This window comes from Physeter macrocephalus, chromosome 13, assembly GCF_002837175.3.
Source record: "Physeter macrocephalus isolate SW-GA chromosome 13, ASM283717v5, whole genome shotgun sequence".
NCBI lineage: Eukaryota > Metazoa > Chordata > Mammalia > Artiodactyla > Physeteridae > Physeter > Physeter macrocephalus.
In genome coordinates, this window is record NC_041226.1 from 83,452,242 (window position 1) to 83,463,438 (window position 11,197).

Below are 11,197 nucleotides of genomic sequence, written 5' to 3' on the forward strand. Positions count from 1 at the left end.
CAGGGGGACGCCTGTGATGAGCCAGCCCATGGCCCTGCGGTTTGATGCCCTTCACCTTGGTTCCTGGAGGACCTTTTCTTCCCTTGCGCCTCACGCGGGTCTCAGGCGGCCCCTGGCGGTGTGGGAAAGGTGCCCAAGGGGAGGCCTCTGCAGCCGGGGCCTGCATGCAGTCCAGGGAGCCTGGGGTTGGAGGCTTCTGTCCCGGTTGGGGGGTGCGGTACTGCCCACGGGTGGCCAGGGGCGGGCGGGAGTCTGGGGGCGTGGTGATGGTGGGGGGACCGGGCTTTGCAGCCCTTAGGACTCACACTCCCTTTATAACAGATACCCTTGAACGCCTCCTTTACTGTCTGTGTTGAAATTCCCAGAAACTATAACCTAATCACACGCCTAGTTTAAAAAGTCAGTTTAATGCCATAGCAGGAACGTGAGATTCTCAGGTACAGCTGTTGCAGAAGGAAAAGATGAAGCTGTCCATTCCTTATAGAGCAGAGTCCCTCTGTTCTTGGTGGCTAACACATTCAGACCAAGACAAGCGTGGAATTCTGACTCAAGTGCTGGGGAGGATTGCCCCTGGTGATTGACTCAGGAGGGGCCTCGGGTCTTGATAAAGTCACAAACACTGCAAAGTACATTTTTCCCATGATTTACGCAGCAGTGGCATTCCTGGAAAATTGCTAGAATTAAGAGCGTGTGTGACTGACGAAATGTTCACACACTGAGGTGCGGGGAGGTCATTTTGGCTCGTACGTGATTTGGCTTGAACTTTGTGCTAACAGCCTGTCTTATGGCCTCTCAAACACGCGCATCTGCTTTAACCGTTGAAGAAAAGGATGCGTTTGACAATCAAAATGGAGTCACTGGTTCAGGCTTCGAGGATGGAGCTGGGGGCCGTTGTGGATGTGGTTTCAGACAGTTCCTGCTTCACTGAGAACTTGAATTTTCTTTTTCTTTTTCTTTTCTAAAAAATATTTATTTATTTGGCTGCGTTGGGTCTTAGTTGCGGCACACAGGATCTTCATTGTGGCGCGCAGGCTCAGTAGTTGCGGCACGTGGGCTTCTCTCTAGTTGTGGCGCACGGGCTCTAGAGCGCGTGGGTTCAGTAGTTGTGGCGTGCAGGCTTAGTTGCCCTGCGGCATGTGGGATCTTAGTTCCCCAATCAGGGATGCTACCCGAGTCTCCTGCATTGGAAGGCGGATTCTTAACCACTGGACCACCAGGGAAGTCCCAAGAACTTGAATTTTCTTTTTTTTTTTAATATGTATTTATTCTTTTATTTGGTTGCACCAGGTCTTAGTCGCGGCAGGCAGGCTCCTTAGTGCGGCATGCGAACTCTTAGTTGCGGCATGTGTGTGGGATCTATTTCCCCGAGCAGGGATCGAACCCGGGCCCCCTGCATTGGGAGCGTGGAGTGTTAAGCACTGTGCCACCAGGGAAGTCCCGAGAACTTGAATTTTCTGATCTGTATGAGACTCAAGGTCATCACCAGCTGTCCTCAAAGCTGTTTGCTACTTGCCGCCACCTGCACCCTCACGGTCTCAAGGTCTCCCCTGGTAACTGCATTCTGAACCCCAGCCGACCCAAGCACCCTTCCTTCTTGCCCGCTCCAGACCTAACTCTTTTTTTTTTTTTTTTTTTTTTTTTTTGTGGTACGCGGGCCTCTCACTGTTGTGGCCTCTTCTGTTGTGGAGCACAGGCTCCGGACGCACAGGCTCAGCGGCCATGGCTCACGGGCCCAGCCGCTCCGCGGCATGTGGGATTCTCCCAGACCGGGGCACGAACCCGTGTCCCCTGCATCGGCAGGCGGACTCCCAACCACTGCGCCACCAGGGAAGCCCCAGCCCTAACTCTTGACAAACAACTGATGCGATTTTGCGGGTTTTCCCTTTACAGGCCTCCCCCTCTTATAGTCCGGGGGACACAATTCACGTGCTTTCTTGAGTCTGTCTCCCAGGCTATGGTCCTCAGTTCGACTTGAGTAAAACTCCTTTCCATTCCTGTTACAGATTGTTTATTGATTAATTCCGTCCACACAAACAGTGCTGAGTTTGAAGCAGAGTTAGTTTCTAGGCCCGGATGACGTCATGCGAGGCCTCAGCTGCGTGGTGCCCGGTGGCCCGAGGAAAGCCACGCAGGTCAGGGAAGCTGCTCAGGGTTTGGGACCCGAGGGCAGGGCCAGGTGTGTGGAGGATCCAGTGTTAGAAGAAACAGGAACCGACGAGGGTAGTGGGTTCACCTTCAACGTCCTGCACGCCTAACGCACCTCCCGAAGGGTCCCTTCCGTTCGCCCCCGCGCTGCACAGCCTTGCCAGGCGGAGGTGGCTGTCACTGCTCTGTGGGGACGTCAGGTGGATGCTCTAGTTTTCCAGATCATGAAGCTTGACAGTTATTAGTGACACGCTCCCCTGAAGGTTCCTTAGAGCATCAGGCTTACATCAACCCGATGGGAGTGCTTTTACGGCCGCGTGGCCGACGTGCGGACCCAGTGTCGTTCCCAATCCAAACGTTGGGTGCTTGGTGTTAGGAGCGGGGAGGAGGCAAGGCGGCTCGCGGAGAACCTCGCGGCCCCACCCGGCCTGAGACCACCTGCCGCTCCAGGACCTGGGACAGGGCACGGGGGCCTGCCGCCCGCCCCCTCTCGGGCTCTGGGTGGGCCGAGGACTTTCTCTGTGGAGGGCTGAGTCGGAACCGTCCGGGCTCCGGACAGGTGCGTCCTTGGAGAGCGTCCCTGCGGGGACTGCCCCAGTGCCCAGGCCCCGGCTGGCGCTGTCTGCTGCTGTCCTGTGACCTGGATGCCCCGAGCGTGTGGAGCGGCTGAACGCTCCCACCCCGCTTTGGTGACTTGGGAAGCTCAGCGCACTTGCTGGCCCTGGCCCTTCCTTGGAGAGAATGAGTTTGCCCCTCCCAGTGGGTTCTTCCTCCATAGGCCCGCGTTCGGCCGCGCCCCTCCTGGCCACGCCCATCAAGGCCTCGCCCCCTGCGGGCCACACCCAGGCCACGCCCCTCCACGCTCGCCAGGCTTTCCCCGCCAGGCCTGTCCTCACGAGGTAGGTCCCGGTTTTCACCTGCGTGCTTTTAACGGGGCTGGGGAGTCGTGGGAGGAGCTGCAGCGGGGAATAAACGGCTCCTGCTCTGCAAGGACCGTCCAGAGCCCTGTCGGCCCCCGGACTCAACCCTCCACAGAGAAAGTCCTCCTCCAGCCCAGAGCCGGAGAGGGGGCGGGCGGCAGGCCCAGAGCCGCAGTTCTGCCCCTGCACCCGCCCCTCAGGGGCCCTCGGAGCCTGTGCTGTGGCACGTGGAGAGGTGGCCCGGCCCCCGCAGCAGGGCTCGTGGCCACAGGAGTCTGAGGGCAGGAGGGGCCCGGCTCACTCTCAGCAAGTGGGTGGGGAGGGTCCACCAGGGCTGGCCTCTCTTGTGTCCCCTTTCTAGGACCAGCGGGCCCTGGTGGAAGTCAGGAAACGTTTGCTGGGACGTCTGGCCAGGCAGCATGTGGAGGCCGTGCGTAGACTGGGGGAGCCCAGGAGTTGGCCTGTAGCCGCGTTGCAGTCCAACCCGGCGGGTGTGGAGGCCGGTGGGCCTCAGGCCCCAGCTGTGGGCTCTGCTCCTGGACCCTGCGCCCTGCGCTGCCCTGCGCTGGGTGCTCAGTCTCCCCTCCACACCCGGCGGCCCCCTGACAAGCTGCGCATGCGTCAGTGTGTCTTACCGGGCAGGGCCTGCGCTGGGGGAAGGACTCGTAGCTTCGTGGGCCCAGCAGCTGGGGTCTGGGAGGTTGCGGGTTTGAAAGAAACCGTGTTTGCAAACAGGACCCCCGTAGGTGATCCTGAGCGGTCCAGCCCTCCTCACTCTTCAGAGGGTGCCTCCCGGGCTGTGGGGTGACCGGGGTGCCCCACCCATCCCAGGCTTTCCTGGGATCAGGGGCTGGGTTCGGTGTGGCGGCCGCTTGCACCTGGAGGGGAGGTAGGATGGCGCTGGTGCTTAGCGCACCCACCGATGGCTCTCCCTCTGAGAGCTGGAATCCAGCATCTTCCTGCTTCACCCAGGGCCACAGGCAGCACAACCCAGGCCCCGTCCCCTGGCCGCATCCCGTCTCTCGCCATGTGTAGGCAAGCAGTGCGCCCACTTTGAACCATGTGCCCCAGGGCCGCGGGCGAGGGCGGGCGCAGAGGCTGTTGTACTGGGACCGCAACTCTACCAGCTGGGTGACGTGGTGTCACCTCTATGACCTCTGCTTCCTCACCCTCACTGCGGAGTGACTGCCCTGTCACATTGGCGAGTCCAGCCTGGGGCCAGTCTCAGAATCAAGAACAGCCTGCTGGGCAGGAGACTGTGTGCTCAGCCCCACCCGCTGCTGGCTGCTGCACCCCAGCCCGGGCACCTCCTTCCCGATGACGACACTTGACAAAACCGACCTGTCCAGAGCATGGCTCTATCTCACCAGAAGGTTCTTTCTCCCTAGTCTGGCCGAAGTGAGCACCGAAGTGGGCTCGCCCAGGCCTTGTGCACATATGTGTGTGTGTGTGTGTGCCGTCCGGTGGGGGGGCGTCAGGGCTGAGCGCCAGGCATGTTCCCAACCTCCAGGCTCCCCCATGCCCCCACTCCCGCGGTGATCCAGGGCCTCTGAGCAGCTCTGGACCCTAGGTGTGGGCGGTGCCAGCCCTGCTGAGGTCACACGTGCGACCAGGGGCCCTGGGCCGGGGATTTGGTGTCGCTGGGAAGGAAGCTGGAGGCTGAGACGGGGCAGGCCAAGTGGGCAGAGCCCCTGGAGAGTGGACAGGAAGCTGGGCATCGGATGCCCCCTGGACAGGCCAGGACAGAGCTGCTTTTCTCCGCTTGGTCTCCTTCCAGAGAAGAGGCCTGTGGGGTCTCTGTTTCAGGGTCTCAGAAAGCCCATGAGGCACTTCAGGGCGGGTCCCACTCCCTGGGCTGCCACGGGGACGCTGGAGCCAGCAAGGGCAGGCTGGACCAGGAAGAGTGGGGGTCCCGGCCAGCTCTGCCCCCCAGTTCGGAGGCCTGGAGTTAGCCCCTCCTCCCTTCAAACTGTGACTCCGACCCTCCAGATCCTGGGGAACCCATGGCCACAGGTTTTTGGGACCCCCTCCTGTGGAGCAGGGTCTCTGACCTCCACCTGAGGCTCATGTGTGAGCTGTGGGGTCAGCAAGGTGACCGCCGGCCCCCCAGGCCGGTCACGGGGGCCACTCTCTTGCCGGGACTTGCTCTTGTCCTGAGGGCCCCGGAAGGAGCCGCACTGCCCCGCGGAAGCCAGGCCGTGAGAATGCCCAGGCCACGTGCAGGGACCACGCGGGGCACTTAGGGGACGGCCAGAGTCCCCCACCGCACGGGCGTGACTCCGGCCCCAGCGTCGGCACCCCGGCGGCTCCTCCCGCCAGGGCCCCGGCTCTGGAGCAGGGCCGGCCTGGCCTGACCCCTTGGCGGCCAGCACGCTGAGAGGCTGAGAGCTGCACCCGGTGGCTGTTTGCGGGGCAGTCACTGCAGCCCAGCGCGCGCTCGCCGGCCTTTCGGACGGAGCTTCGGGCCTGGCCTTGAGGCTGGCCTGCCGTCTGCTGCCCCGGAGCCCGGGACGGGGGCTGGGGACCTGGAGCCGCCTGCACTGCTGGCCGCGCCCCGGGGGCAGGGCTGGGGTGAGCGTGGGCCCCACCGGCTTCCCTCCCACCCTCGCCCACCTGGACCCGCGAGGCTGCCCAAGGAGAGGGGCCTGCGGTCCTTGCTCCTGAGAGCCCGTCCCGCCTCCCGTGAAGAAGAGAAGGAGGCGCTCTCCCTCCGCCCCCAACTGTGAGCCGCTCCCGGCAAAGCTCGCACCCCGCATCGCGACACCACTGCGTCTCGCTCTCCAAGTGGCGGCTCTTGCACCGAGGCTCCTCAGATTGGTCCAAGGATGGAAACGGCAGCTTTCAGAGAAGGCCGGGGCCCCGCCCTGTCGCTGGGGCTCCGCACGGGAGGGGCTGATTCTGCAGGCCACCCCCCCACCCCCCACCCCCGTGTCCCTCAGGCTGCTCTCTGCCCGGGCTCGCTGCACCATGCCCCGGGGCAGCCCTCCCGCCCTGGGGGTGGGCTCAGAGGCCTAGCCAGCAGACACAGGGGGGCGTGGGCGCTCAGCCCCCGTTCACAGCCCAGGGAGGGGCAGCGGCCAGCCCGGGCCAGCAGGTCTGGGCAGGGCCTGAGGGCTGCAGGGCAGGCGCACTGAGACTGGGAACTGGGCCGGTTGGAGGGCGGAGCAGAGATGGCTCAACTCGTGAAATCTTAGGCTGGGACTTCTCTGAAATCTTTAGCTTCTTCCAAAGAGCACAAAAACCTGTTCGAGGCTGTTAACTTGGTGATGGGGGGCAAGGGTTCTGTCACTCAGCCCCAAGGGTGGCCCTCGATCGTGTGGCCTGCCTGTTCCCCACAGCAGGCACTGACCCCACAGGGCCCACTTGGGCCGGCGTCCTGCCCACGTGTCTCTGCGTAGACCCAGCCCCTCAGGGATGCTCAGCCGAACCAGAGCTGGGGCCCCCAGCTCTTGGCCCCATTCCGACGCCCAGTGATCCTATCTCGAGACCCTCGATCACATCTGCGAGGACGCTTTTTCCAAATGAGGTCACGAGCACATGTTCTGGGTAGACGTGAACGTCTGGGTCACACAGCAACTTCTCTGCAGGGGACCCCTGTGACCACAGGGACAGGAGCTCCCCTCCCCGCCCTTGCTGCGGGGTGAGGCTGGGGGCTGTGTCCTCCTACCCTGGGCTGTTGAAAGCCAGGCTGGGCTTTCTCCCCGCAGGTGGGCCTTCCAGCCAAGAAGGTGGCGGCGCGGCTGTTCTCGGCAGCATCCTCTTCCTGGAGAGCGCCCCCCTTCAGCCCCGAGACCCCAGGAAAGGGCCCTGGCACGCCAGCCCCGACCAGCAGCGCTGCCCGTCGTGGCTGACGGCAGACGCCCTCTCTCCGGGGTCCAGGCACCCTGCTTGCTCTGTCTCTCCTCCTCCTGCACATCTTCCCGCGGCCGCCGAGTACAGGCGTAGGTGCCCAGCCAGCCCTCAGGAGAACAGCCCCCGGCGGGTGCCCGACACACAGTCAACTCGCGTGTTTGATGCGAAACCCTTACCTCCTCCGGGAGGTACTCACGCGCTTATCGCGGCTCCGGGTGCCCCTGTGGGAGCCCCTCCCCCGCTCCAGGCAGGGCCCCCCCCACCCCCACCCCCACCCCCAGCTGCATCCTGTCACGCGGGCGGGAGCAGCGAGGTGCGGGCTGCCTGCCCAGAATCCGAGAGCCGGCTGCTCTCAGCGCGATTGTTTCAGGATGTGTCTACGGGGCCTCCGCGCCCAGAGTTCACGCCCGTGGTCGCCGGGCTGGAATCTGCTCATCCTCTCCCCGCGCGCCTGGTGGGGGCAGCGCTTGGAAGCCCAGCAGCTCCCGAACCCCCGACCTGTGGCTTCTGGGGGTTGTCAGGGATGCGGCAGCCTCTGGAGGTGACCCCAGGGGCAGCCTCTCTGCCGGCACCGTGTCTGGGGGGCGGGGGCCCTGTTCTGGGCGGCCATGTCCAGTGCCCAGGGTGCTGTGCTGACCCTGCCTGGCTGCAGGGGACGCCTCGAGCGTGACCCACTGGCCACCTTCGGGGCAGGGGAAACCGTGGTCCCGCGGCTCTCAAGGCCCACGGTTTCTCCGGACGGGCTGCAGGCGGATGGACCTTGGATGCCAGATGGAAGAAGCCAGAGGCACAAAGGGCCGCACGGCCTGTGAGTCCACTTACACGAAACGTCCAGAACAGGCAGATCCACAGCTGGAAAGTGGGTCAGTGGTTTTCGGGGGCTGGGGAGGGGGTGGGGGTGACCGCTGACAGGAGGGGCCTCCTTGGGGGGCGACACAGGTGTGCTGGCACTAGAGAGAGGTGGGGGCCGCCCAGAGCCGTGAGTGAGTGAGACGCCGCTGAACTGTGCGCCTGAGAGTGGTTAATTTTATGTATGTGAATTTCATCGCCAAATTTTAAAAAAAGAGAAAAAAAGCCTAGATTGCTTCCAGCTTTCTTTCCAGTTACAACTCTTACGATTTTTAAGCCCATTCCACCTGTATTTTTTACCTCCTTTATTGCCTAATCAGTGTCATCAAACTAATAAATTCCATTTCCCAGGAAGTTCATGAACAAATGACAAAGGGGAAGACATCCAGAGCGGAGCCCAGGGAGGAGCTGTGGGTGCAGCGTCCGGGAGCCTCTCCTTGGGGACAGCCGGCCACGGCCGTGTCTGGAGCAGAGGCTCGGGGAGCAGCGAGGACGTCCAGGCGGTCAGGGCCGGGCGCTGCCCCTGAAAGGACGCGGGACAGGCTCACAGTGAGGAGGCCGGACCCCAAGCTGCCTCTTCCAACCGCGGTGGAAAACGGCAGAGCAGAAAGTCTGGAAAGAAGGCACCCGGCACGCCGGATTCTCCCAGGGGCAGGCTGTGGGCTACCCTCGCTCTTTCTTCGTATTTGTCTGTGGTTTTCAAATTTCCCACCTGGGCCCGTAATGCTGTTATAACCAGAATGGTTTATTAAACCCAATCTGCACGTTTCCTCCTAGAAGAATAGTTTCTAGCTGGTGATACATTTCTAAGAGCCATGTTTTAATACCGTCAGGCGGGCGTGTCGTGGTTTTGTCTCTGCACGTTTAGACATGGAAGTAACGAGGCTGAGGGGCGTTTGTCGTGGGCAGAATAAAGAGCCTGGACCAGAAGGGGCTTCTGGGGTGTTGGAGCTCACCCCCGACCCCGGGGACCCCACCTCAGCTCCTGGGACCTGCCTCAGGGCTATGGGGGAATCAGCGTGCAGCATCCACGTGGAGGAGGGGGGTTGGGTGAGCAGCCCTCTGTCCCTGGGGCACCTGCAGAATGTGACACCAGGGACTTCCCTGGTGGCGCAGTGGTTAAGAATCTGCCTGCCAATGCAGGGGACACGGGTTCGAGCCCTGCTCCGGGAAGATCCCACATGCCGCGGAGCAACTGAGCCCGTGCGCCACAACTACTGAGCCTGCGCTCCAGAGCCCACGTGCCGCAACTACTGAGCCCGCGTGCTGCAACTACTGAAGCCCGTGTGCCTTGAGCCTGTGCTCCACAACAAGAGAAGCCACCACGATAAGAAGTCTGTGCACCACAACGAAGAGCAGCCCCCGCTCGCCGCAACTAGAGAGAAGCCCGCGCGCAGCAACAAAGACCCAGTGCAGCCAAAAATAATGAATAAATGGATTTGCCTCAATAAATAAATAAATAAATAATAAAAAAATTTTTTTTTTTTTTTGAAAAGAATGTGACACCAGACCCAGGGTTCCTCAGCAAGCCAGGCGTTTGGGACCCACTTCCCCCAACTGGCCTGGGGGCGGGGGCGGGGGCGCCTGCTGAGTGATAAATGTGTTCAATCTCTGACGACCTAATGCGGTTCTTTCAAAAGCTCACCTCAGAGCAAAAACGCACCTGCCAAATATTGTTAGAACCTTATTATTAGAAAAAATGGTGATGTGTTGAAATTACCTTCTTGTGATGAGGTGGCCAGGCTTTGGCCTTCCTCTCTAAAGGGCCTGGTCCTTCCCGCTCGGCCATCCTGTAGTCATGGAGAAGGTACAGCCACAGGGACACAGGCTGGACCAGGGTCCCCTGGGGCTCTGTCCCGACGGAGGCCGGCGGCGTCCTCACTGCCCACCCCCGTCCACGCCCGCAGGCATCCTGCAGGGCTCAGGTGGGGCAGCCAGGGGCTCCAAGGGCCGGACAGACAGGTGAACGGGCGCTTCCGTCCGGGCTGCACTGCTGAGCGGGACGTGAGCCCAGGGCGTGAAGAGCCGCGGGGAGAGGAGGCTGAGGGGAAGAGCGTCTGCAGGAACTGGGCTGCCGGGGTCCTTGGATGTCCAGCCGACTTCAGGCCCTTTCCCCTGGAGCTGCAAGGAGAGAGGGAGGGCCACCAGCCTCACCAGCGCCGGGGGGGGCAGGGCCCCGTGGGGGAGCAAGTGTGTCCACCCAGCGGGGGCTGGACGGATCAGCGCCCACCTACGGGGACCCTGTGTGGGCAGCCGGCTGTCTGTGGGCAAAGGGCCCGGGCCTGCCTCTGGCCGGCCTGCCTGGCTCTCCTCCCGCCCTCCTGCCCCGCCCACCCCGGCATTTACAAGCTCCCACTCCTGGCCCATCTGCGGGGGCCGGCCTGGGACCCAGGCGAGCCTTAGAAAGGAAGGAAGTCCCAACACGGGCCGCAACGCGGATGGACCTTGAGGACATGCTGAGTGAAGTCGGCCAGTCACAGAAGGGCAGATCCTGTAGGGTCCGCTTACGTGAGGCCCCTAGAGGCGCCCCCCCCATAGAGACAGAAAGTAGGTGGTGGGGTTCAGGGCCTGGGGGAGGGCAAGGGGACAGGGTGTCGGTTTGGGAAGGAGAGGAAGTTCCGGAGGCGGATGTGGGGATGGTTGCACGACAGCGTGAATGTACGTGATGCCCCTGAACTGTGCGCTTACACGTGTGGCCGCGCCGGTGAATTTTATGTCATGTGCGTTTTACCGCCATGAAGAGGGGGTGCTGCTGCCTGTACCCCGAAACCTCTCGAGGGAGGGGCGGAGGAAATCGGGGCCCTGTCCTCTTGGTGATGCTTGGCAGAGAGAAGGAACGGTGGCTGGGGAAGGGGGCTCACGGGGTCGGGCGCCCCCAGGAAAGCCGCAGTCACACAGGGGACGCCCGGGCGCGGGGAGGCCCACCTGCCGCTGGCCGGGCGCTCTTTCTGTGTCTGGCGCCCGGGACCCGGCACCCACAGCTGGGGCCCCGTCCTCACCCCCTCAGGCGAGGCTGTCTGCCCAGTGGCCTGCTCTGTGCTGCGTCCGGTCTCCTGCCAGCTCCGTTTGGAGGTCCCAGGCTCGCCCCAGGGCCGGGGAAGGGCCCCTGAAGTGCACCTCTCTCCCAGGTGTCTGAAGGATGCCCACGGTGACGGTGACACCGCCCCCCTCCCCTTGTCCCGGGGGGTGTGCGATGGCCTCAGACACTCCAGGCTTCTTCCTGGGGCGGCCGGGCCGGGAGGAGCCACCGCTCCCAAACCCCAGCCCCCGCGGTGCCCCCCCGGACGGGGCGAGGGCCCTGCTCCGCCAGGGGTCTCCTCGCACGGCACGGAGAGGGGACCACGGCCCTGCAGACGTGCCCTGAGGGAACCCGTGTCTCTGGTTGGTGGAGGGCCCGCTGGGAGCTGCCCCGGCGAGGAGGTGTGTGCTGC

The 11,197-nt window shown here is 63.0% G+C and overlaps 1 protein-coding gene across 1 annotated transcript; it reads left to right on the top strand.

Moving 5' to 3' along the window:
- The first annotated feature begins 2,081 nt into the window (after nucleotides 1–2,081).
- On the top strand, nucleotides 2,082–7,587 carry LOC114487442 (skin secretory protein xP2-like). The gene is made up of 6 exons (XM_028497366.1): nucleotides 2,082–2,132; nucleotides 2,596–2,704; nucleotides 2,924–3,044; nucleotides 3,181–3,280; nucleotides 3,427–3,685; nucleotides 6,773–7,587. Exons 1-6 carry the CDS (start codon nucleotides 2,082–2,084, stop codon nucleotides 7,585–7,587), a joined length of 1,455 nt encoding a protein of 484 aa, XP_028353167.1.
- Nucleotides 7,588–11,197: the final 3,610 nt, after the last annotated feature.

Bases quoted from the DNA above. Each gene is read 5' to 3' on its own strand.
- LOC114487442 (XM_028497366.1), top strand. From the start codon at position 2,082: ATGCGAGGCCTCAGCTGCGTGGTGCCCGGTGGCCCGAGGAAAGCCACG. The intron at 2,705-2,923 runs GTGCGTCCTTGG...CTTCCTCCATAG, and splicing joins ACCGTCCGGGCTCCGGACAG to GCCCGCGTTCGGCCGCGCCC. The intron at 3,045-3,180 runs GTAGGTCCCGGT...AACCCTCCACAG, and splicing joins GCCAGGCCTGTCCTCACGAG to AGAAAGTCCTCCTCCAGCCC.